The sequence below is a fragment of the Phoxinus phoxinus genome (assembly GCF_949152265.1).
Source record: "Phoxinus phoxinus genome assembly, chromosome: 20".
In the NCBI taxonomy this organism is placed as follows: Eukaryota; Metazoa; Chordata; class Actinopteri; order Cypriniformes; family Leuciscidae; genus Phoxinus; species Phoxinus phoxinus.
The window spans coordinates 2,865,936-2,893,804 of NC_136895.1; the positions used below are offsets into that span (position 1 = coordinate 2,865,936).

The 27,869-nt window shown below is 40.6% G+C and overlaps 1 protein-coding gene across 1 annotated transcript in view; it reads right to left on the reverse strand.

The window, feature by feature from the left end:
• lmcd1 (LIM and cysteine-rich domains 1) overlaps positions 1-27,869 on the reverse strand; it is a 73,758-nt gene that overhangs the window by 37,151 nt on the left and 8,738 nt on the right. Inside the window, exons 2-3 of the mRNA XM_079593958.1 lie at positions 25,316-25,404; positions 14,395-14,650 (exon numbers count right to left, since the gene is read on the reverse strand). Coding sequence (XP_079450084.1) covers positions 14,395-14,650; positions 25,316-25,404 — 345 coding nt within the window. The remainder of the gene's footprint in view (positions 1-14,394; positions 14,651-25,315; positions 25,405-27,869) is intronic.

The window sequence follows — 27,869 nt, forward strand, 5'->3', positions numbered from 1 at the left end:
AAGAGAACTTATTTTATTAAAAGCTCAATATAACAAACTGACACTAGTAATAAAATTGCTAAAAATTTGATGTGGTTAAAATAATCATACTATGATCAAGGTGAAAAACCTGGGAAATTATTGGCATGGAGAATAAAAAAGATAGAACTGAACAGAGCTATAATAAAGTCTATAACGTTAGATAATGGACAAATTTTGACTGACCCAGTGGAAATTGATAATGCTTTTAAATTATACTATGAAAAATGGATATATTTATTTATTGCACAAGTCATACATACATAAATGTTTAATCATTCATTCATTACATGCATGAACGAACAAAAAAAAAAGGAACAGGAAGAAGAACATCTTATAATACCTGTCGTAAATAGACAAACACTTCTGTTTTTGTGTAGTACGTGCAAAAAGAGTTTTAAAATGATATAGTCTTTTATGGCCATCTTCCTCTGATACAAAAATGAATACATTTAGTAAAACTATGGTTTTTAGTAAGAACTCTCTGCTTAGCTTTCCACATACAAATCAAAATCTTCAAATCAACCAAATCTTTGAATTTTAGGAGTCCAGAATTTACAAATAAACTATTAGTGTGTTCTCTGTAGCCTGTCTTGTTGATAATCCTTAATGCTTTTTTCTGTAACAAAAACAAAGGTTTTGTATTACTAGGGTATGCGTTATCCCAGATTTCTGTGCAGTATACAAAATATGGGAGTATTAGGGAATTGTACAACATATGCAACGAAGAATAATCTAAAAGATCTTTAACTTTATACAAGACCCCAATACTTTTACAAACTTTACTCTTAATATAAACTACGTGAACTTTCCAATTCAACTTATCATCCAAAATAACACCTAAAAATTTTATCTCACTAAAGGCTGATTTATACTTCTGCGTCGGCCTCTACGCAATAGACTACGCGTTGGTTTTTATTTATACTTCTGCGTCGTTGTCCGCGTTGACGCGCAATTACACATGCATAGGGAACATGTGAAACCCGAAGGAGGGTTTCTAGCAGACCAATCACAACGCTTGCGTCCACGTAGAATTGACGCGCTGTTACATTTTTGGAGAGGTGCACGTCAGGGTACGCCGAAGGGCTACACACAGCCTACGACGTAGCTACGGCGTGAGTTCGACGTAGAAGTATAAATTGGGCTTAACTCTTTCAATATCAGTTCCTTCAATTGCTATTCTTACATTTGCATTCTTTTTACCATTACCAAAAATCATGTATTTTGTTTTCTCCAAATTTAAACATAATTTGTTTTTGTCAAACCATTTCTTAATTTTTCCCATTTCTGAATTTATATTTTCTGTAATTTCTGACAGATTATTTCCAGAATGAAAAATGTTGGTATCATCGGCAAACATCAAAAACTTTAATACTTTAGACACTTCGCAGAGGTCATTAATGAACAAAATAAAAAGTAATGTGGAACTTCACATATTATATCTTTTGACTCAGATTTGACCATTAATTTGAACAAACTGCTGTCGATTGTTGAGATAACTTTTAAGCCATTGATGAGCTGGACCCCTAATGCCATAGTTGTATGATTTTGACAAAAGCAGACTATGATTTATGGTGTCTGTAAAAATGATAAAGTTCAGAATGCTTGGATACTTCTAGATGAACTTGAATTCACCCAATTGACCGAAGATACAAAAATAAATTTGGAAAATAGCTTAAGTGTTGAGGAATTATTGGAAGCTGTACAATGTATGAATAGTGGAAAGGCTTTGTAAACTTGTTAAATCATCCAAATCAACAACAAGTATGTTAGACTCTATCGACTAAGCTGCTGAAAGAGATGCTTCCAGATGTCATAGATCCTCTTCTTAATATCATTAATTCATCTTTGTCTCTAGGATACGTACCAAAAACCTTTAAGCTAGCTATGATTAAACCGCTTGTTAAAAAAATGCAACTTGATCCTACAAAACTAGTCAATTACAGGCCGATCTCTAATCTGCCATTTCTGTCAAAGATATTAGAAAAAGCAGTATCCTCACAACTGTGTTCCTTTCTAGAAAGAAATTATATATGTGCGGATTTTCAGTCCGGATTTAGACCGTACCATAGTACCGAGATAGCTCTCGTTAGAGTCACAAATGATTTGCCCTTATCATCCGATCGTGGTTGTATCTCTCTATTAGTATTACTGGATCTTAGTGCTGCATTTGACACCATTGACCACAACATCCTTTTAAATATACTCGAACATTATGTTGGCATTAGTGGAATTGATGTACTGATGAAACTTACCAATACACAAAATTAACGGAATGCATAGCTGATATAAAAAACTGGATGACTAGTAATTTCCTACAACTAGAAAAAACAGAGATTTTAATTATTGTACAAAAAACTTCCTCACGTAATAACCTAGAGTACTTGATGGAAGTCTTTGTCGTCAGTTAGGAACCTGGGTGTGCTCTTTGGTACCAATCTTTCATTTGAAAGTCACATTTCTAGTATCTGTAAAATCTCATTCTTCCATCTTAAAAATATATTGAAATAACGACAGTTAACTAACTGTTAGTTAGTTCATGTTAGTTCACAGTTAGTTCATAGCACTATTCAGGCTAGATTATTGTAATGCTCTACTGGGTGGTTGCCCTGCACGCTTAATAAACAAACTACAGCTAGTTCAAAACGCAGCAGCTCGAGTTCTTACTAGAACCAGGAAGTATGACCATATTAGCCCCGTTCTGTCAACACTGCATTGGCTGCCTATTAAACATCGTATAGATTTTAAAATATTGCTGATCACTTACAAAGGACTAAATGGTTTAGCTCCGCAGTACTTGAGCGAGCTCTTAACGCATTATAGTCCTTCACGTCTATTGCGATCTCAAAATTCCGGCCAGTTAATAATACCTAGAATATCAAAATCGACTGCTGGCGGTAGATCCTTTTCCTATTTAGCACCAAAACTCTGGAACAGTCTTCCTAACATTGTCCGGGAAGCAGACACACTCTGTCAGTTCAAAGCTAGATTAAAGACACATCTCTTTGACCTAGCATTCACATAACACATTATAGACTTCTATAACTCAATGTTAGGCTGCATAGATTCGGTCAGCCGGAACTGGGAACACTTCCCTTAAATCCTGATGTACTCGTTACATCATAAGAAGGATGGTGTCTACACTAATATTAGTCTCTCTGTTTATCCCGAGGTTTACCACAGTCCGCCGGATCTGATGAAGGACCAGCGCCAGGACCCGATGTCAACGCAGTCCTGAAGAGTCAACTAGTCTCTCCCCTGTGAAGGCCTCCTTCCCGTTACCTCTGTACAGACCAGTAATTTGGTGAGGTCAATTGTAAAGAAAGACTACGCACCTGCGCACATACAGTATATATTCAAACGTGCAGACCTATAGACTGAACACGTAATATGCATGTGCAAAGCCGTCAGCGTTTTCACAGATTCACGTTTTTGAAGTTTACGCGGAGATAACTTTTTTATTTTTTATTCAATACTTGCACCTTGGATCCTATTTCACGGTTTGCGTTCTCGAGACACAGGCACTGTTCTGTGCAAATGAGCGGCCGAATCGCATTAAGGGTTTTCTGTTAGAACGGTGTCGTGTTAGCGGACCCTAAGGGTGTACTCACACTAGCCAGTTTGAACCGTGCCCGAGTGCGTTTGACCACCAAAGCGCGGTTCGTTTGACTAGTGTGAGTGCTCCGAACCGTGCCCGGGCGCGGCTCGATTAGCCGGCCCTGGCCCGCTTGGAAGAGGTGGGCCAGAGCACGGTTCAGTTGGACTCGGGCGCGGTTCGCATGCAGTGTGAGCGCTAACCGTGCTGGAGCACGGAACAGGACGTCACGGTTTAACAGGGCGCTCTTGACAGGGCATCGCAGAGAGAGAGAGAGAGAGAGAGAGAGAGAGAGAGAGAGAGAGAGAGAGAGAGAGAGAGAGAGAGAGAGAGAGAGAGAGAGAGAGAGAGAGAGAGAGAGGAGAGAGAGAGAGATGAGAGAGAGAGAGAGAGAGAGAGAGAGAGAGAGCCCCGGCCGCGCGCACTCACCCGAGCGCTGTCTGCTCTCTCTCTCCCTCGCGCATATTAATCAAAATCAATTAATAGGATGGTGTCGAGAAAAAAAACCTCCAGTGATTAAATGTTTTCTGTGTTGACAAATCTTGTGCGATATCCTAAACTGCCAAATGCATTGCTGGTTTTTTCTGTTTACATTTCATGGTGTGACACTTCTCTTCATTATGCACCATAATGACGTAAGCGTGCTCCGGCACGAATGCTGAAACCCTATGTGAGTGCAGGCCAGAGGGGGAGTGGGGAGGGGGGACAATCGTACTCGGGCCCGGTTCATGGCAACCGTGCCTAGTGTGAGTACACCCTAAGTTAATAACTAATTATCTATGCAATGGAAGTGAATCAATCAAAACTAACTTTAGCTGGAGAATAACTTTATTCTAAAGCTGCTGTAAAGCCTAAACAATCCCTGTTACTGTAATCTCCTATTATCACTGTAAAGCTGCTTTGAAACAATCTATATTGTTAAAAGCGTTATATAACTGAAGGTGACTTGACTATACTTTTTTTAAGGAACACTTAATACTAATGCAATTCTTGTCTAATAAAGGTTATTTAAAATGGATATTTCACTTTAAAATGAAAATTCTGTCATCATATACATATACCTGTATGAATTTCTTTCTTCTGCTGAACACAAAGGAAGATATTTTGAAGAATGTCAGGAACCAAACAGTTAACTGGTCCCATTGACTGCCATAGTATTACTACTGTGCTACTGAGGTAAATTTGTTCATCGCACAGATTGATTTGATCATAGCATGTACATGTATGTCGCACTGTCCTTTCCCATACCGCACATGTCACAACGACGAGGACTGAGTTCTGCACACTCACTTCAGCCGCGGGAGTATCAGCGGGACTACACTCCCTCACACTCCACTATAACGTCTACTGGGACGGACTCTTGCACCTGACAGTATCCGTAACAGGCTCGTAACGGGACGAATGGGATGAAGGTGGCTTCATGAAAAACCCATAAAAGACATAAGGGATGGCTCACACACCTGGTCAGACGTGGCTCACTGTGGCTTTAGGTTTGCGGTGGGCTCAGGCTTTTTATCCCAATGTCTCTGCTTTTGCAGGGGGCTCTGGCTCGTACTTCGTTCTCTTTAAATGTATTTGTGGATCAAAATCTATCTATCTGGAAATATGCAACAATTCTAACCCCATAAAAAGCTCTCCAAAAGGCTAGATTTTTTATGTAAAAACAGGAATGTTCAGAAGACTGAAGAAAGAAAAACGAACGATGAAAGGGCTTTAGTGGGCGCACAGGCGGCATGCTTCCTGGCAGCCAGTTGTGGACAATAAAGTCTATAGGGCTTATTTCCAGAGCCCTGGCCTACTCTGAATGGTCCACTGCTGGACTAAATAAGAAGTTTGTGTAAGAAAAGCTGGCGCTGTGAGCTGCTGTACTCCCTGGAGGTGGTAGAAAACGCCAGCGCATTCTGCTATCAAAATAAACCGTTCAAATCCCGACCTAGTCTGGCATCCTTCATTCCACCCCTCCTACAGTACCTTTGCGATTGAAATGATCCCCTTAAATGCATGAGATCAGTGGGACAAATTTATACGCGGCTCTTTCCATTAAGTCAAATGTGAGGTATGTTCCCGGTGAGATGATAAAGCAAGGCTGTTCCATACCTTTAGCTCATGGAGAGGGATATTTTTAACATGCGATGTTTCACCAAACACCAGCCAAATTCCTGTAAAACATCAGACTGACATTTGACAAGAAATGCTAATGCTTAGAATAAATAACCTTTGAGATAGTTGATGACTGTTGTTTAACTGCACTGCTGTGAAGTAGTTCCAGGTCTTGATCGCATTACAGTTTCATGATACTTCATCAAATTCTTTCAGTTTCATTGAGGTAAATAGGTAAAACACGTTAAGGTTCTGCTTACTAGATGATCTGTAGGCTATATCTACAGGGCCTAAAATTTGGTGCGAGGCTGCGGGTATTGAGTACAATCAGTGCCTGTCCTCCTTATAAACAAAGCACGCAAGTTGCATAGGGCGCCCGAACCACCAGGGGCTCTCAAAATGATTGAATGACTAGGGCTGTGTTTCAGTTTAGCTTCTGATTTTGTCTTGCAGGCAGCGATTGTGAAAACACGATGATGCATTCCGTTCCTTTCCTTTATAGCGGTGCGCTGTCACCCTTTCTACGTGACATCCAAATCAGTCAAATCGTGTAACATGACTGTCGGAATACACAGCCACCTCGACCAACGTGCTTGATGCTAAAAAAAAAAAAAAAAAAAGAGTTAAAAGCATATAGCGCTGCGAAAGAGACGCTGTTCCCCAGGCGGCTTTCTATGCACGTGATCCGAGATGGAGCGAAACACAGACAAGTATAGGCTACTTTTGACTTCGGGTGTCCGCTTACCAGCATATACAATACAAACCAGCACAGATTCAGCTACATAATAAGGAGTTTAAATTATTATTATCATTATTAAATGTCATCTTGTTGTGTTGTTGGGTTCTAGAATCGACGGAGTACAGGCTCCAATTTGACATTTTATCACATAAATGTTTTCTAAATGATTGTGATTATTTGTGAATCGTCTATGATTGTTTTGATTGATTGTGACAAGACTTTTTGAAGAACCTGGTAAGAAAGGGTAATCAATACATTTTGAAGTGTTGGTGCTTAATGTAAAAATATCTTGTGTAAACGATAAATCACGTTTAAAATTTCTGCTGGCTACTGTATACAGGCCACCAGGGCACCATACAGACTTTATCAAAGAATTTGCGGACTTTCTATCAGAATAAGTATTGGCTGCAGATAAAGTACTAATTGTTGTTGACTTTAATATACACATAGATAATGAAAAAGATGCATTGGGAATGGCATTTAAAGACATTATAAACTCTATTGGAGTTAGACAACACGTGTCAGGACCTACTCATTGCCGTAATCATACTCTAGATCTAATACTATCACATGGAATAGATGTTGATGCCGTTGAAATACTGCAGCAGAGCGATGACATCTCAGATCACTATCTAGTCTCGTGTAAATTACATTTAGCCAAGGCTGCAAAGCCGACTCCGTGTTATAAATATGTTAGACCGATCACTTCTGCCACTAAAGATTGCTTTATCAATAATCGTCCTAATCAGTTTCATCATCTCAGCATCCCGGATAGCTTAGAAGAACTTGATATTGCAACAGAAACTTTTAACTCTCTCTTTTCCAGCACTTTAGACACAGTTGCTCCGCTGCGCTTAAAGAAGATTAAAGAACATAGTCCAACGCCGTGGCACAACGAGCACACTCAGGCCCTTAAGAGAGCAGCCAGAAAAATGGAGCGCACCTGGAAGAAAACAAAACTAGAGATGTTTCGGATTTCATGGAAGGAGAGCTCGATTGCTTACAGAGAGGCTTTAAAAGCTGCTAGATCTGCTTATTTTTCAACCCTATTAGAAGAAAATAAACATAATCCTAGGTATTTATTTGAAACAGTGGCTAAACTAACGAAAAAGAAAGCTTCAAGCCCAGAAGTTTCCAAGCAACACAGTAGTAATGACTTTATGAACTTCTTCACTTATAAGATCGATAATATCAGGGACAAAATTATAACTATGCAACCGTCTAATACAGTATCGCATCAGGAAGCGCATTGTAGTCTCCCTGAGGGAAAATTTGATTCATTCATTGCTATAGGAATTTTGAGAATTTGAGAACAGAATTTTGCAAACTCGTCAAATCATCTAAATCGACAACGTGCATGTTAGACCCTATACCGACTAAGCTGCTGAAAGAGATGCTTCCAGATGTCATAGATCCTCTTCTTAATATCATTAATTCATCTTTGTCTCTAGGATATGTACCAAAAACCTTTGAGCTAGCTATGATTAAACCGCTTGTTAAAAAACAGCAACTTGATCCTACAAAACTAGTCAATTACAGGCCGATCTCTAATCTGCCATTTCTGTCAAAGATATTAGAAAAAGCAGTATCATCACAACTGTGTTCCTTTCTAGAAAGAAATGAGATCTGCGAGGATTTTCAGTCCGGATTTAGACCGTACCATAGTACCGAGACAGCTCTCGTTAGAGTCACAAATGATTTGCTCTTATCATCCGATCGTGGTTGTATCTCGCTATTAGTATTACTTGATCTTAGTGCTGCATTTGACACCATTGACCACAACATCCTTTTAAATAGACTCGAACAATATGTTGGCATTAGTGGAATTGCACTAGCATGGTTTAAATCATACTTATCTGACCGTTATCAGTTTGTAGCAGTAAATTAAGAGATGTCTTATCAATCACAAGTTCAGTATGGCGTACCATAAGGCTCAGTACTAGGACCGCTGCTGTTCACTCTGTATATGCTACCATTAGGAGATATCATTAGCAAACATGGAATTAGCTTTCACTGTTATGCCGACGATACTCAGCTGTATATTTCTTCAAAACCTAACGAAACCTACCAATTCACAAAATTAACGGAATGCATAGCTGATATAAAAAAATGGATGACTAGTAATTTCCTACTACTAAATTCAGAAAAAACAGAGATTCTAATTATTGGACAAAAAACTTCCACACGTAATAACCTAGAGTACTGTCTAACACTTGATGGCTGCTCTTTTAAGTCTTCGTCGTCGGTTAGGAACCTGGGTGTGCTCTTTGATACCAATCTTTCATTTGAAAGTCACGTGTCTAGTATCTGTAAAACCGCTTTCTTCCATCTTAAAAATATATCTAAATTACGTCATATGCTCTCAATGAATAATTAGTTCATGCCTTTATGACCTCAAGGCTAGATTATTGTAATGCTCTACTGGGTGGTTGCCCTGCACGCTTAATAAACAAACTACAGCTAGTTCAAAAAGCAGCAGCTCAAGTTCTTACTAGAACCAGGAAGTATGACCATATTAGCCCCGTTCTGTCAACACTGCATTGGCTGCCTATTAAACATCGTATTATGCGGTAAAGCGGCTGGCCCAGACAAAGTAAGTCCAAGACTGCTCAAAGCATGTGCTACAGAGATTGGTGACCCTTTACAATACATCTTCAATATGAGTCTGTGGTTAGGGAAGGTTCCTGAACTGTGGAAGACGTCCTGTATTGTGCCTGTCCCAAAAAAGTCAAACCCTAAGGAGCCGAATGATTTCAGGCCAGTTGCCTTGACATCGCATGTCATGAAGACGATGGAGCGGCTGCTGTTACATCATCTCAGACCACAGGTCAGTCACGCGCTCGACCCTCTGCAGTTTGCGTACCAGGAGAGGGTGGGGGTGGACGACGCCATCCTCTATCTGCTACACCAGTCCTTTTCGTACCTGGATAGGGGTGGTAGCGCTGTAAGAATCATGTTCTTTGATTTCTCCAGCGTATTTAATACCATCCAGCCCACTCTACTGAAGGACAAACTGATGAGGATGGGTGTGGACCTAAAACTAATAACATGGATTACAGACTATCTTAATGAGAGATCGCAGTACGTTCGACTGAGAGACTGCACTTCTGAGACTGTAGTCAGCAGCACAGGAGCACCGCAGGGGACAGTGCTCTCCCCGGTCTTGTTCACCCTGTACACCTCCGATTTTAAGTACAACTCGGAATTTTGTCACATGCAGAAGTATTCTAATGATACTGCAATCGTGGGGTGTATTAAGAATGGAGATGAGGAGGAGTATCGGACCCTGATAAAGGACTTTGTGGGGTGGTGTAGCTATAACCAACTACAGCTTAACACTTCAAAAATAAAGGAGATGGTGGTGGACTTTCGGAGACAGTGGCCCCAACTGCAGCATGTGCTTATCGAAGGTGACTGTGTTGAGGTGGTCAAAACCTATAAATATCTAGGTCTGCAGCTGGATGACAGATTGGACTGGTCCAAAAACATAGATGCCCTATACAGGAAGGGACAGAGTCGACTCTATTTCCTCAGAAGACTAGCATCCTTCAATATCTGTAAAAAGCTATTGGAGATGTTTTATCAGACAGTCATCGCTAGCGTCCTTTTTTATGCTGTGGTATGCTGGGGGAGAGGCATCAAAAGAAGGGATGCTTTACGGCTGGATAAGCTGGTGAAGAAGGCTGGTTCTGTGGTTGGTGTGAAATTGGACTCTTCAACATCTGTGGCAGAGGGAAGGACTCTTAGAAAGCTTCTTTCAATTTTGGACAATGCCCAACACCCACTACACAAGATCATCATCAGACAGAAGAGCACCTTCAGCAACAGGATGCTCTCTCTGTCTTGCTCCACAGATAGACTGAGGAAGTCGTTTGTCCCTCAGGCAATACGTCTTTTTAATGTATCCCTGTGACCGGGGTTTAATTTAATTGTATTTTGGGCAGTTTGTCTGTCTTGTCTTGTTTGTTTTTTAATTGTCACTACTGGAAGATTGAATTTCCCTAGCGGATGAATAAAGTATTTATCTATCTATCTATCTATCTATCTGTATAAATTTTAAAATATTGCTGATCACTTACAAAGCACTAAATGGTTTAGCTCCGCAGTACTTGAGCGAGCTCTTAACGCATTATAGTCCTTCACGTCTACTGCGATCTCAAAATTCCGGCCAGTTAATAATACCTAGAATATCAAAGTCGACTGCTGGTGGTAGATCCTTTTCCTACTTAGCACCAAAACTTTGGAACAGTCTTCCTACCATTGTCCGGGAAGCAGACACACTCTGTCAGTTCAAATCTAGACTAAAAACACATCTCTTCAGCCTAGTATACACATAACACATTATAGACTTCTATAATTCAATGTTAGGCTGCATAGTTTAGAACAGCCGGGACCGGGAACACTTCCCGTAAATCCTGATGTACTTGGTACATCATAAGAAGGATGGCGTCTACGCTAATATTAGTCTCTCTGTCTATCCCGAGGTTTACCGCGGTCCACCGGAACCAGGCCGTATCCAGATCTGATGAAGGACCAGCGCCAGGACACAACGACGCCGCTGACCTGAAGTGTCAACCAGTCTCTCCTCCTCTCCACTCCGACTTCAACAAACCGGAACTGGACAAATACTCTGATTCATTCTGAACTTCTGACCTGTAATGCTCCTGAATCATAATCATACACTGTTCACTCATTGGCCAGAGGAGAACTGGCCCCCGACTGAGCCTGGGTTCTCCCAAGGTTTTTTTCTCCATTCTGTCCCTGATGGAGTTTTGGTTCCTTGCCGCTGTTGCCTTGCCTTCTGGCTTGCTTAGTTGGGGACATTTAATATTCAACAATATTATAGATCTGCCTTAAAGGTGGACGATGAAGAAATTGTTTTTTGTATTATTTTCATGTTATCACTGTGAAGCTGCTTTGATACAATCTTTATTGTAAAAAGCGCTATAGAAATAAAGGTGACTTGACTTGACTTGACTTGTTTTGATTACAATACAAATGTTTTAACAATGTTTTAATACATTGAACACAAAATTGGTCTATAGAGAGAGGTGCGATCTGCACTGCCGCATCACATTCTAAAACGCTTAATAAAAAAGGAAAAATAGCTTCCCATGACTTAATGTACTTTATTACATGGTTTTGTTGAATTCTAATGTAGAATGCGGTCTGTTATTTCTTGATAACACACGGCTGCTAAGTATAACACACCGTTGCCATGAAAAACAGAGCGTTGCCATGGACACGGTGTTCTTTAGAGGAAGCAATACAATAATTTTAAATCAATAAATTAGCCATGTAATAAGCGGGATAATGTATAGTGAGGGGTGTATTCGCTATATCAATCGCCTCGCTCTACATTATCCCTTACATAATTGTAGGACCAAATTCAGTATGCACCTTATTGATGACCCATGCGTGGTGATAAAACTACAGCTCGTTAAAGGAGAACTCCGACGCAAAATGAACCTTTGGTCTAATTACACATTGTTACCTAGTCAACCGTTATCTGAGATTTGTTTTCATGATTATGGAATGTAAATAGTTTTATCTCTAAAAACAGTTTAGCCTATAACGCTAGTATAACGCTAGTATATGGGGCATTGAGTAATGACAAATAAAAATCGCTTGTTAATACCACTAACAAGGCTCAAAATAGCCCCACACTAACACGGTAGCATAATGAGGGTCCCTACCTTCAAACCGAAGCATTGAGAACTTTGACAGTGTCCAGACAGTTTAATAAGAAGATATTTTATACATACAGTCAACTTCACGTATACAAGCAGAAGCCATCTTTGAAAAACATCAACGAAACGCCGATCCAAATGCGCTGAACTGTGTAGAATCTCATATGGTCCAGCGCATTTGGATCGGCGTTCGGAGATCGACTGATAGAGACTGTTATACTAGCGTTATAAGCTAAACTGTTTTTAGAGATAAAACTATTTACATTCGATAATCATGAAAACAAATCTCAGATAACGGTTGACTAGGTAACAATGTGTAATTAGACCAAAGGTTCATTTTGCGTTCATTTTGCTGTTTATTAAAGTTCTCCTTTAATAAACAGTGTTTTTTTGTTTGATTCATTTCATACAATCTGCACTTGCAAAAAAATATTTCTCAGTCATGTTTTGTTTCAGTCAGTTGTGAATGCTGCCAATATAGCATAGAGACCCCTGCAAAGAGATGTGCTTTACATTTAAATGTGATTTACAATTAAATTGTAACATATGTTAATAATGTACATATAAATAACGTAATGTAGCTCGCTATCTAACCTATTACAGTAAAATAACCAGAAAAAGACAAAGGTATTAGGAAAGGATATTTTATAAAAGTGGCCAGTTTTAGCACTGTTGGTTATAGTGTTTAATTCATTTTTATTCATGTTTTGAAGAACTTCATTATTTGTGAAAAATACTGTTGGTCGACTAGTTGTACGGACTGAGAAACCAATCCAAATGATTGAGTTGGTCCAACTCTTTTCTTCCAATGTGGAAGACATCGCTGCAGAATGTAAAAATAGCTTTATCAAACCTCTCTCCAGAAACTCTAATGCACATTTCTACCTGATGCCAGTTTATAAAAAAATATGAATTCAACAAATACACTGAATGATTATAAGGTTTATTTTACTAATCTTTGAGAATATTTCATAAGATAATGTCCTTATATATAGTAACATCCAACTGAATTCAGGTCACTTCAATTTAAAATATGTTCTTTACTTTCTTTGTCAACTGACCAGTCTGAAGGATTTGTGAGATACTGGTAACATGTAGAGCCTCTTGCTGTATTATCAACACAGGGAATTTGATTAACAAAAAAATAATGGGATAACAAAACTACTAAAAGAATACTATGAATGTATCTCAAAAATACATTATTTAATTAAGATTAGATCTCATGCTTACTGATAGTGGTACTTTGTGATCAAGGTCGGCACCACATTGTTAGCAAGCAATTTTTTGCAATTTTTTGTCTTGCCTCCAGAAGATTTTTTTTCTGGAATTGCCAGCTAATGTCCATTATGACCAAAGCAATCTACCGAGAGCAGCGCAGGGCCGCAGATAAGCAGAGGCATTCCTAATAAATGACCATGAGTAGAGAAACTTCTCTCCCTTCTACACTCGCTGTCCGCGGCGGCGGCGCCTCCTCCCACAGCAACCATCACAGCATGACAAGCACAAAATGGGCTGAGACTGCTTTTTTCTGATTTTAAATAATGGTGCAAATACCAGTAAATTGACTAGCGCAAACCTTAGTAAATCACATTGTATATCAAAAACTCTCCTCCCATAAATGTTCCGTCTGAAAGGGAAATGCACAAATGCAATAACAACAAAACTAAATATAACTGTGTCCATGCCTTTTCAGTGCTAATTTTTCAATGCGTGTCTTCAGTAAATCCTGACAGTAGTTATTGAAAAAAAAAGTTATTTGCTAAAAGAGGGTTTTCGTTGGTGTAAGCTCAGGTCCTTAATGTTATGTTCTTGCTGACACTGGGTGTCCACTGGGGGGTCAGAAAGGAGGAGTTGAGTTAAAAGATGGACTGGGGTAGAAGTGTATACTGTTGTGCTGTTGTCTGAAAAAGTAAAAGATTCTGATTTCATGGTATTTCCAGGAGCCTAATTTTATCCTCACAAAACTAAAGCACACCTTGTGATTTTTGTTTTTCACCTTGTGGTTCAGGGCTTAGACATTTAAGAAGCTGGTAAAATAGCACCGCCAAGAATATTTTCCAACTAAACCCTGGTTGTCTTGCTCATTACTGGTACCATCAGTAGCTCGTCTGTATTCACCAGGAGCATGTCACCAGAACAATGAACTACGTTCATTTCACATTAAAGCTAGTACCACAGCCTGACCGCAACCATGATAAACTACTAAATATAAAGGACGCATTGATTTGTTTGAGCTTTCATGGTTCTCTTACCAGTTTCTGGGTGAGGCCTGGTGGGACCCAGTCATAGGTGACTGTGTTGAATGTTGGATCTTTACGGGAGACCACTGGGTTGGTGACAATCATGCGGTTGCGTTTATAGACCCGCATGCCGTCTCCTCCCTTAACCTTAGTCGTGAGATGGGCATAGCGGGACTCTGCCAGCAATCTTCCCACCTTGCGGTCGTCTTCGCTGTCGGAGCTGGACACGTGCTCCTCCTGACCGCAGTGGCACTGTATGCAAGCTTTCCTGCAAAAGTTAAGATTACATTGTAGTATATTAGGCACTGTACCATCTACGGCTTATCAGTAGAGGCAGTGCCTCGTCAATAATAATAATAATACGTTTTATTTATAAAGCGCCTTTCCCAAGCTCAAGGTCCCTGTTCAAGAAGATAATAAAAACACAGCATCAAGCATCACATAGTACTTACAACAAATATACAGTACCAAAACATCAGAACACTAAACAGAGGAGGGTTGGAAATACTGTAAGAAAAGATAGGTTTTAGTTGAGATTTGAATGAGGATATAGTAGGTATAGTAGAGGATAACAGTAGAAGTGTCACGAAAAGTTAGAGGAAGAAAATCCCAGAGTTTCAGAGCCCCAGCACTGAAGGATTGAAAGACAAAAACGAATAAGCAGTGTTACTGTAAGTCAGATGATGAGAAGAGGATAAGAGAGAGTGAGGAGGTGAATAATAGTGCAGACGTTCAGATAAATAATTAGGAGCAAGTCCATGAAGACATTTAAAAGTTAACAGGATCATTTTATACTGAATGCGGAGAGGAACAGGTAACTAAAGAAGATTATAGAGCAAAGGGGTAATGTGATCAGATTTCTTGACTTGATTGATCTGGCAGCAGAATTATGAACATATTGTAGTCTAGGGATTGTTTAGCAGGCAAGCAGCCCAAGAAGCGAGTTACAGTAGTCGAGACAAGAGGTTGTTAAAGCATTAATGAGTACAGTATCTTTAGTGCTGAGAGCAGGTCGCAGTTGGGCAATAAGGTGGTAGAACGCCGTCTTGGTAATAGAACTTATATGAGATTGAAATGTAAGCGACGAATCAAATATTACACCCAGATTTCTAACAGTATGAGATGGAATTAATGTGGCCCCATCAATAGATAAACTCAGACTTTTTTTATAAGGGATGGTGCTCCAAAAACAATAACCTTAGTTTTGTCATTATTCAATTTTAGGAAGTTGCTATGTAACCAGATTTTAATTTCCGCAATACAGGTATTCAATATGTCCAGAGGAACAGCAGAGATGGAGCGAGCTGTGACCAAGCAGAGATGGCACATAACAATGATAGATGAGACCATGACTACGGATAATGTGACCAAGACCAAGAACATAAATATTGGGTAACAGATTGTTTTAACTTTATAGCGGTTCTTGAATAAATATATTTTCCAGCTAAAGTTAGTTTTGATTGATTCACTTCCGTCAATATACTAGACACATGACTTTCAAATGAAAGATTGGTATCAAAGTGCACACCCAATCTTTCATTTGAAAGTCACGTGTCTAGTATCTGTAAAACCGCATTTTTCCATCTTAAAAATATATCTAAATTACGCCATATGCTCTCATTGAAAAATGCGGAACAATTAGTTCATGCGTTTATGACCTCAAGGTTAGATTATTGTAATGCTCTACTGGGTGGTTGCCCTGCATGCTTAATAAACAAACTACAGCTGGTCCAAAACGCAGCAGCTCGAGTTCTTACCAGAACCAGGAAGTTTGACCATATTAGCCCCGTTCTGTCAACACTGCATTGGCTCCCTATTAAACATCGTATAAACTTTAAAATATTGCTGAGCACTAAATGGTTTAGCTCCGCAGTACTTGAGCGAGCTCTTAACGCATTATAGTCCTTCACGTCTACTGCGATCTCAAAATTCCGGCCAGTTAATAATACCTAGAATATCAAAATCGACTGCTGGCGGTAGATCCTTTTCCTATTTAGCACCAAAACTCTGGAACAGTCTTCCTAACATTGTCCGGGAAGCAGACACACTCTGTCAGTTCAAAGTTAGATTAAAGACACATCTCTTTGGCCTAGCATACACATAACACATTATAGACTTCTATAATTCAATGTTAGGCTGCATAGATTAGGTCAGCCGGGACCGGGAACACTTCCCTTAAATCCTGATGTACTCGTTACATCATAAGAAGAATGGCGTCTACGCTAATTTTAGTGTCTTTATTTATCCCGAGGTTTTCCCGCAGCCTGCCGGATCCAGGCCGTATCCAGATCTGATGAAGGACCTTCGCCTGGACCCGATGACAACACAGTGCTGAAGTGCCAACTAGCCTCTCCCCTGTGAAGGGCTCCTTTCCTTTACTACTCTACAGATAAAGCATTGTCGGGATAATCTCGGTTTCGTGTATCTACCCTGAAGTGATACAATTCTGTCTAAAATGTTTAGATGGCCAGACAAGTAGTTTAAGGCTTGGTTTGTAGAGAATTACAAACATGCGCACATATATTGAAACGCACATAACTATAGAATTAATTATTGATGCGGACGTGAGTGCCATCAGCGTTTCTCACAGGTTCAGTTTAAAGTCTGTGTAGAGAGAACGGTGTCGTCTTAGCGGCCCCTAATTTAATAACTAATGATCCTTTCGACGGAAGTGAATCAATCAAAACTAACTTTAGCTGGAAAATAACATTATTCAAGAACCGCTATAAAGCCAAAACAATCTGTTACCTTAAACTATACGTTTATCTCTGTAAAGCAGCTTTGAAACAATCTACATTGTTAAAAGCGCTATATAAAGGAAGATGACTTGACTATTAATCTTAGTTCATATTTCATACTAATACATTAAACAGCTTGATTTGTATTAACTAACATTAACAAAGATAAATAAATACAGTTACAAATGTAGCTATTGTGTATAGTTCATGTTGGTTAACACATTAATGTTTACTAATGACCCTTATTGTAAATTGTTACCCAAATACAGTGATGGTCAGAATTATCTGCCCCCTTAATATGATAAAAAATGGCTGTAAAAAATAAATCTGCATTGTTAATCCTTTTGATATTATATTTAAAAAATGTGCAAAAATCAAACCTTTCATTGAAGTAAAATAATTGAAAGTGGGGGGGAAATCACACTATGAAATAAATGTTTTTCTCCAAAACATGTTGGGAACAATTATTTGCCCCCTTTTATGAAATATGTTTGCAACCTCCTTTTCCCAAGATAACAGTTCTGAGTTTTCTCCTATAATGCCGGATGAGTTTGGAGAACACCTGACCAGAGATCAGAGACCATTCCTCCTCACAGAACCTCTCCAGATCCTCCATTCCTCCTCACAGAACCTTCATTCCTCCACACAGAACCTCTCCAGATCCTTCATTCCTCCACACAGAATCTCTCCAGATCCTCCATTCCTCCTCACAGAACCTTCATTCCTCCACACAGAACCTCTCCAGATCCTTCATTCCTCCTCACAGAACCTTCATTCCTCCACACAGAACCTCTCCAGATCCTTCATTCCTCCACACAGAATCTCTCCAGATCCTTCATTCCTCCACACAGAACCTCTCCAGATCCTTCATTCCTCCTCACAGAACCTTCATTCCTCATCACAGAACATCTCCAGATTCTTCATTCCTCCACACAGAACCTCTCCAGATCCTTCATTCCTCCACACAGAATCTCTCCAGATTCTTCATTCCTCCACACAGAACCTCTCCAGATCCTTCAATCCTTCACACAGAACCTCTCCAGATCCTTCATTCCTCCACACAGAACCTCTCCAGATCCTTCATTCCTCCATACAGAACCTCTCCAGATCCTTCATTCCTCCTCACAGAACCTCTCCAGATCCTTCATTCCTCCTCACAGAACCTCTCCAGATCCTTCATTCCTCCTCACAGAACCTCTCCAGATCCTTCATTCCTCCACACAGAACCTCTCCAGATCCTTCATTCCTCCACACAGAATCTCTCCAGATCCTTTATTCATCCACACAGAATCTCTCCAGATCCTTCATTCCTTCACACAGAATCTCTCCAGATCCTTCATTCCTCCACACAGAATCTCTCCAGATCCTTTATTCCTCCACACAGAACCTCTCCAGATCCTCCATTCCTCCATACAGAACCTCTCCAGATCCTTCATTCCTCCTCACAGAACCTCTCCAGATCCTTCATTCCTCCACACAGAATCTCTCCAGATCCTTCATTCCTCCACACAGAATCTCTCCAGATCCTTTATTCCTCCACACAGAATCTCTCCAGATCCTTCATTCCTCCACACAGAATCTCTCCAGATCCTTCATTCCTCCACACAGAATCTCTCCAGATCCTCCATTCCTCCACACAGAATCTCTCCAGATCCTTTATTCCTCCACACAGAACCTCTCCAGATCCTCCATTCCTCCATATAGAACCTCTCCAGATCCTTCATTCCTCCTCACAGAACCTCTCCAGATCCTTCATTCCTCCACACAGAACCTCTCCAGATCCTTCATTCCTCCACACAGAACCTCTCCAGATCCTTCATTCCTCCACACAGAACCTCTCCAGATCCTTCATTCCTCCACACAGAATCTCTCCAGATCCTCCATTCCTCCACACAGAATCTCTCCAGATCCTTTATTCCTCCACACAGAATCTCTCCAGATCCTCCATTCCTCCACACAGAACCTCTCCAGATCCTTCATTCCTCCTCACAGAACCTCTCCAGATCCTTCATTCCTCCACACAGAATCTCTCCAGATCCTTCATTCCTCCTCACAGAACCTCTCCATATCCTTCATTCCTTCACACAGAACCTCTCCAGATCCTTCATTCCTCCACACAGAATCTCTCCAGATCCTTCATTCCTCCTCACAGAACCTCTCCAGATCCTTCATTCCTCCACACAGAACCTCTCCAGATCCTTCATTCCTCCACACAGAACCTCTCCAGATCCTTCATTCCTCCACACAGAACCTCTCCAGATCCTTCATTCCTCCACACAGAACCTCTCCAGATCCTTCATTCCTCCACACAGAACCTCTCCAGATCCTTCATTCCTCCACACAGAATGTCTCCAGATCCTCCATTCCTCCACACAGAATCTCTCCAGATCCTTTATTCCTCCACACAGAATCTCTCCAGATCCTCCATTCCTCCATACAGAACCTCTCCAGATCCTTCATTCCTCCTCACAGAACCTCTCCAGATCCTTCATTCCACACAGAATCTCTCCAGATCCTTCATTCCTCCTCACAGAACCTCTCCAGATCCTTCATTCCTCCACACAGAACCTCTCCAGATCCTTCATTCCTCCACACAGAATCTCTCCAGATCCTTCATTCCTCCACACAGAATCTCTCCAGATCCTTCATTCCTCCTCACAGAATCTCTCCAGATCCTTCATTCCTCCACACAGAACCTCTCCAGATCCTGCAGATTCCCAGATCCATGTTGGCGCTTCTTCTCTTCAGTTCTCCACTCATCTTCTATAGGGTTCAGGCCAGGGACTGGGATGGCCATTCATCTTGGTTTTGTGCTCAGTGACCCATTTTTGTTTTTTTGTTAATAAGTAATCCAAAACCCATTTGTTTTTGGATTACTGTCCTGTTGGAAGATCCAAACATGGCCCGTTATAAGATTTCTAGCACAGTCTGTTAGGTTTCGATTGTTTATCTGTTGGTATTTGATCCAATCCATGAATGCCATGTATCTGAACAAGATGGTCCAGGATCTCTGGCAGAAAATTAGGCCCACAGCATTAAAGATACAGCAGAGTATTTCATTTTACACATGGGGTACTTTTTTATCCCTGTGTGCACCAAACCCATCTTAAAGGAGAACTCCGGGCAAATTTTAAGTTAATCTTGATCGTTATACCTTTTTGAGTTCTGTCTATAGAAAAAAAACCGAACCGGATTAGTGCTTGCAACACGGAGCTGCTACCGCTAATGCCCAGAGCTCCACTCAGCTAACGGCATATTCATAAAGAGTGTGTTTGTGCCTCTTAACAGACACAAAATGCAATTAAAATGTCTGTCCAACATGAGCAGGGTCCTTACATGACAACGAGATGCGTTTAGCAACTTAGACATTGTTTAAATCCACCTAAATAGTGTTTGAGACGGCTAGCTGTAGTCTCGCGCTGAAGTCCCGTGGGAACTCGTGTTGTAGCCGGAAAAGGTAAATAGAAGTGTGTGCAGGTGGAGGAGCGTCGTGTGTGTGAAGAGTGTGAGGCTAGTTCTTCGTCTGTATACTCAGGTTTGAATAAATAAGGACGACCATCAAACTCAAAAGCCTCTTCCATGTGTTCAAAATCTTCTATATTCTCCATAGTTACATTACAAACCATTTCTTCTTCATTTGTGAGCAACTCTGATCATCACTCTTCACACACAAGACGCACCTGCACACTTCTATTTACCTTTTCCCGGCTACAACGGGAGTTCCCACGGGACTTCAGCGTGAGACTACAGCTAGCCGTCTCTAAAACACTACTTAGGTGAATTTAAACAATGGCTAAGTTGCTAAACGCATCTTGTTGTCATGTAAGGACCCTGTTCATGTTGGACAGACATTTTAATTGCATGTTGTGTCTGTTAAGAGGTTTAGAGGCTTGCTCTTTTGTAGGACGTCATATGCTAACGTAAGCATGACAAAAAATTACCAGCACGTGACGTCGTCACAACGTCATATTGTTTGCTGGGGATGAACAACAATTTGCATAATCAGAAACATATTTATGTATTCTCCTGGGTTGGCGTAGATTTTATAAATGAGTTGCGTTATGAATCTTGTGAAATGGCAGAGATGAAGTTTGAGAAACCCGAGACGCTCCACGAATATAAATAATAACAGTGCAACTATGAAACACAAGTATTTTTGCGTATTATCCAAGGTTTTGCGTTTCCAAATGCAGATTATTGGAAGCCTAAATAAACCACATGCAGAGACTGAATTTGTGTGGAGCATCGCTTACTGTGAACAGAGCGGAGGTCATTTTACCGTAATCTGCACACATGTAAATAATTAAGCGTTGTGCTTCTTTGTGGAGGGAAAAACAGTGCATATGTATATTTAACTGAATCACAGCCTTTGTGATTTCACGATAGCACTATGCTATATGTTATATACCATTATATAAATGGTTTTAAATATATTGCGTAGCCTTAGAAAACGGTGTAATAATGCGGTTCAAGGATTGGAGCGCAACTGGAAGAAAACAAAACTAGAGGTGTTTCGGATTTCATGGAAGGAGAGCTCGATTGCTTACAGAGAGGCTTTAAAAGCTGCTAGATCTGCTTATTTTTCAACCCTATTAGAAGAAAATAAACATAATCCTAGGTATTTATTTGAAACAGTGGCTAAACTAATGAAAAAGAAAGCTTCAAGCCCAGAAGTTTCCAAGAAACACAGCAGTAATGACTTTATGAACTTCTTCACTTATAAGATCGATAATATCAGGGACAAAATTATAACTATGCAACCGTCTAATACAGTATCGCATCAGGAAGTGCATTGTAGTCTCCCTGAGGGAAAATTTTATTCATTCATTGCTATAGGAGAGGAAGAATTTTGCAAACTCGTCAAATCATCTAAATCGACAACGTGTATGTTAGACCCTATACCGACTAAGCTGCTGAAAGAGATGCTTCCAGATGTCATAGATCCTCTTCTTAATATCATTAATTCATCTTTGTCTCTAGGATACGTACCAAAAACCTTTAAGCTAGCTATGATTAAACCGCTTGTTAAAAAACAGCAACTTGATCCTACAAAACTAGTCAATTACAGGCCGATCTCTAATCTGCCATTTCTGTCAAAGATATTAGAAAAAGCAGTATCCTCACAACTGTGTTCCTTTCTTGAAAGAAATGATATCTGCGAGGATTTTCAGTCCGGATTTAGACCGTACCATAGTACCGAGACAGCTCTCGTTAGAGTCACAAATGATTTGCTCTTATCATCCGATCGTGGTTGTATCTCTCTATTAGTATTACTTGATCTTAGTGCTGCATTTGACACCATTGACCACAACATCCTTTTAAATAGACTCGAACATTATGTTGGCATTAGTGGAATTGCACTAGCATGGTTTAAATCATACTTATCTAATCAGTTTGTAGCAGTAAATGAAGAGATGTCTTATCAATCACAAGTTCAGTATGGCGTACCACAAGGCTCAGTACTAGGACCGCTGCTGTTCACTCTGTATATGCTACCATTAGGAGATATCATGGAAACATGGAATTAGTTTTCACTGTTATGCTGACGATACTCAGCTGTATATTTCTTCAAAACCTAACGAAACCTACCAATTCACAAAATTAACGGAATGCATAGCTGATATAAAAAATTGGATGACTAGTAATTTCCTACAACTAAATTAAGAAAAAACAGAGATTCTAATTATTGGACAAAAAACTTCCACACGTAATAACCTAGAGTACTGTCTAACACTTGATGGCTGCTCTGTTAAGTCTTCGTCGTCGGTTAGGAACCTGGGTGTGCTCTTTGATACCAATCTTTCATTTGAAAGTCATGTGTCTAGTATCTGTAAAACCGCTTTCTTCCATCTTAAAAATATATCTAAATTACGTCATATGCTCTCAATGAATAATGCAGAACAATTAGTTCATGCGTTTATGACCTCAAGGCTAGATTATTGTAATGCTCTACTGGGTGGTTGCCCTGCACGCTTAATAAACAAACTACAGCTAGTTCAAACGCAGCAGCTCGAGTTCTTACTAGAACCAGGAAGTATGACCATATTAGCCCCGTTCTGTCAACACTGCATTGGCTGCCTATTAAACATTGTATAAATTTTAAAATATTGCTGATCACTTACAAAGCACTAAATGGTTTAGCTCCGCAGTACTTGAGCGAGCTCTTAACGCATTATAGTCCTTCACGTCTACTGCGATCTCAAAATTCCGGCCAGTTAATAATACCTAGAATATCAAAATCGACTGCTGGCGGTAGATCCTTTTCCTATTTAGCACCAAAACTTTGGAACAGTCTTCCTAACATTGTCCGGGAAGCAGACACACTCTGTCAGTTCAAATCTAGACTAAAAACACATCTCTTCGGCCTAGCATACACATAACACATTATAGACTTCTATAATTCAATGTTAGGCTGCATAGTTTAGAACAGCCGGGACCGGGAACACTTCCCGTAAAGCCTGATGTACTTGGTACATCTTAAGAAGGATGGCGTCTACGCTAATATTAGTCTCTCTGTCTATCCCGAGGTTTACCGCTGTCCACCGGAAGCAGGCCGTATCCAGATCTGATGAAGGACCAGCGCCAGGACACGACGACGCCGCTGACCTGAAGTGTCAACCAGTCTCTCCTCCTCTCCACTCCGACTTCAACAAACAGGAACTGGACAAATACTCTGATTCATTCTGAACTTCTGACCTATAATGCTCCTGAATCATAATCATACACTGTTCACTCATTGGCCAGAGGAGAACTGGCCCCCGACTGAGCCTGGGTTCTCCCAAGGTTTTTTTCTCCCTTCTGTCAACTGATGGAGTTTTGGTTCCTTGCCGCTGTTGCCTTACCTTCTGGCTTGCTTAGTTGGGGACATTTAATATTCAACAATATTATAGATCTGCCTTAAAGGTGGATGATGATGAAATTGTTTTTTGTATTATTTTCATGTTATCACTGTGAAGCTGCTTTGATACAATCTGTATTGTAAAAAGCGCTATATAAATAAAGGTGACTTGACTTGACTTGACTCAATCACCAACAGTAACGAGGCAGACAACTGGCAGACCGTAACCCAGCACACACGGCAAAGGCTCAGCAAGTGAGATGAAGAGTGACAAAGTCACCAGAGAATCCTAATGGTTGGAAAGCAGGATAACATCTCCACTGGCCAAAAAGTATTCCAAAAAACAAACAAAGCAGAAGAAACTCAAACAAAAAAGGAGAACAAAACAACAGTTAGCGTTCACAGCATGAAGCGTGAGCCAGACGCAATCAACGTTCTCACACTGGAACCCACAGGCATCCAATTGAAAACATAGACCTCTATATAAACACTCAATCCTACAATTTAACTCTTAACTTGACCATCCTTTGATGTTTTGTTCTGCAGTATATTCTAAGCACTAAGCACTAGTTTCCCATATATGGAAATATATTATGTAATATATATAATAGTATATATAATATATATTTTGCAGTATTCCCATATAGTTTTGTTCCATAAGGGTTGGCCCAGAAGCTAATAATGAGCATGCCTGAGTGAATTGCAGAGGTTATGAAGAAGGGTCAACACTGTAAATATTGGCCCTTTGGCCTTTGCATATATTGAATCGTCCCTTATTGAGGGAAGCCAATGCTGCATCATAACGTTGATGCAATGGGAAACGCCTTCAGCGTGTGGCCGGTTTGACCACACGTGAAATCGCGCCAATTCTATTAGCCGACAGTGGTCATGTGATGAAGCTCTTTGATGAAAAAGCCAAATCCTGAGTTAACCGGGAGAATTTTGTAGTAGCAGCAGTGTAGTAGGACCACTTAAGCCGGCTTGGATGTGTTTGGTTTTGTCAAATCAAAACCAGTCTTGTAACCATGGTTGTGTTCAGCTAGTCACCGGTACAGTCCACAGGAAAGTCACCCCATTAAGTAAAGTAGATTTGTTTTTTGATTTAAAAAAATCAGTGTTTATAGTATTATGTATTTATAGTATTATATATTTATCATACAATTAATATAGAAATATTAATAAGGCAAACACCAAAGTCGTGACATTCTGAAAACATTGAGCCCATGGAAATTCACACAGAAGCACTCACAACTCACACTCATTAATCCAGTTTTCCACATACACATCCAGAGAACTGAGGCAGGCGTGGAAGCCCTTTCCTCTCTTTTTTTTATCTTTAGTCAAGAGAATAAATTACCTCCAGGAATGTGGCTGGAATCCAGAGCAGATCCCTTTACATGTCAGACATGCTGCACCCTTTCCTGCTGGCAGCGGCCCCACCAACATCTGGGGAAAAGAAGAAAGAGAGAGAGGTCAGAGGAAAAGGACAAAGTATTCACAGAATAGCAAATTGCTTAACTCACAGCAGAGACATCTCATGAAACACAGATTAATTCAAATGTAAATGATTCTGAGGTTAAGATTCATTTTCAATTTAACTTGTTTAAAAAATGGTGTAATTTCTGTGCCATTAGCCAAAACTAGTGCTTCAACAACTAATCGATAAAATAGAAAATAATCAATAATGAAAATTGCCCAACGTCTGCCCAACGTGCACAGAAAACCTCTCCGGTTATCTAGCACTACATCATTTGCTTAGAAAGCCTATCATCTTCGAGAATTTAAAAACGAGCCAATGGCAAAGAAATGCCATGGGTTTGCGGAATTTGCATAGCGTACCTCTGCCTTCCCTCGTGGGTATATAAGGAAGTACGCTGGCAAAATGCAGATATGTTTTCGCTTCGGAGCCAAGAGCATTCTTCACTCCACAAGCCATTCTGAGATCATCTCTCTTCACTCTCCGAGACGAACTCCTCTTCAGGTGTTGCATCAACGTCATTGTTGAAAGGTGTCACTCCGGTGAAGGCTACGAAAAACTCAAAAGGCATTTGATGTACCAAAGAGAAAACTGGCCAGGAAGGCTGTCAAGAGGCAACATTAAAAGAGTTGGTTCCTTCGAGCAGGACAAACATCTCCCATACTGCCCCTCTGTCTGGTATATGGGGCCGTGTGGGAAGACGCACGCCTTTTCTGACTAAAAAACACATCCGAGCTCAGGTAAACTTAGATATTTGGTCCACAATTGTAAAGGTCTGTTTGGCACACCAGTAGAAGAACAGCATATCTGTGGCTTTAGGCTGCTTCTCTTCAGCTGGGACTCGGGCTTTCGTGCTTCAGGACCAGAACCTTCTGATGAGAACATGACAACGATCCAGAACATCTCCATCTACAGCAGAACGGCTCCAGCTAAAGATTCAAGACCAGAACCTTCTGATGAGAACATGACAACGATCCAGAACATCTCCATCTACAGCAGAACGGCTCCCGCTGAAGATTAAAGACCAGAACCTTCTGATGAGAACATGACAACGATCCAGAACATCTCCATCTACAGCAGAACGGCTCCAGCTAAAGATTCAAGACCAGAACCTTCTGATGAGAACATGACAACGATCCAGAACATCTCCATCTACAGCAGAACGGCTCCCGCTAAAGATTCAGGACCAGAACCTTCTGATGAGAACATGACAACGATCCAGAACATCTCCATCTACAGCAGAACGGCTCCAGCTAAAGATTCAAGACCAGAACCTTCTGATGAGAACATGACAACGATCCAGAAAATCTCCATCTACAGCAGAACGGCTCCCGCTAAAGATTCAAGACCAGAACCTTCTGATGAGAACATGACAACGATCCAGAACATCTCCATCTACAGCAGGACGGCTCCAGCTAAAGATTCAAGACCAGAACCTTCTGATGAGAACATGACAACGATCCAGAACATCTCCATCTACAGCTGAACGGCTCCCGCTAAAGATTCAGGACCAGAACCTTCTGATGAGAACATGACAACGATCCAGAACATCTCCATCTACAGCAGAACGGCTCCCGCTAAAGATTCAAGACCAGAACCTTCTGATGAGAACATGACAACGATCCAGAACATCTCCATCTACAGCAGAACGGCTCCCGCTAAAGATTCAAGACCAGAACCTTCTGATGAAAACATGACACCGATCCAGAACATCTCCATCTACAGCAGAACGGCTCCAGCTAAAGATTCAAGACCAGAACCTTCTGATGAGAACATGACAACGATCCAGAAAATCTCCATCTACAGCAGAACGGCTCCCGCTAAAGATTCAAGACCAGAACCTTCTGATGAGAACATGACAACGATCCAGAACATCTCCATCTACAGCAGAACGGCTCCAGCTAAAGATTCAAGACCAGAACCTTCTGATGAGAACATGACAACGATCCAGAACATCTCCATCTACAGCTGAACGGCTCCCGCTAAAGATTCAGGACCAGAACCTTCTGATGAGAACATGACAACGATCCAGAACATCTCCATCTACAGCAGAACGGCTCCCGCTAAAGATTCAAGACCAGGGGCCTCATTTATAAACGTTGCGTACGCACAAAAGAAGGCGTACGCCACTCTCTACGCAATAATTGGTATTTATAAAAAGTAAACTTCACAGGAAAATGTGCGGTCCTTCACGCAAGCTCTGACCCAGTCGTACGCACAAAAACGGGTGAAATGAGAAATGGCGACACCGTCGGAAGATGGAAGAAACACGTGAAAGTGTGTGAAACTGTAGACCGTTGTGTAAAATAAATGGGAATAGGCCTACTGCTGTCTCTCATAAATAACATGAAGACTTCACAATTCCTACAATTAACAGCCTACACGAACACCCGTTTGATCGATCTGTAGTGTAAAACAAACTAAATCAAACGAA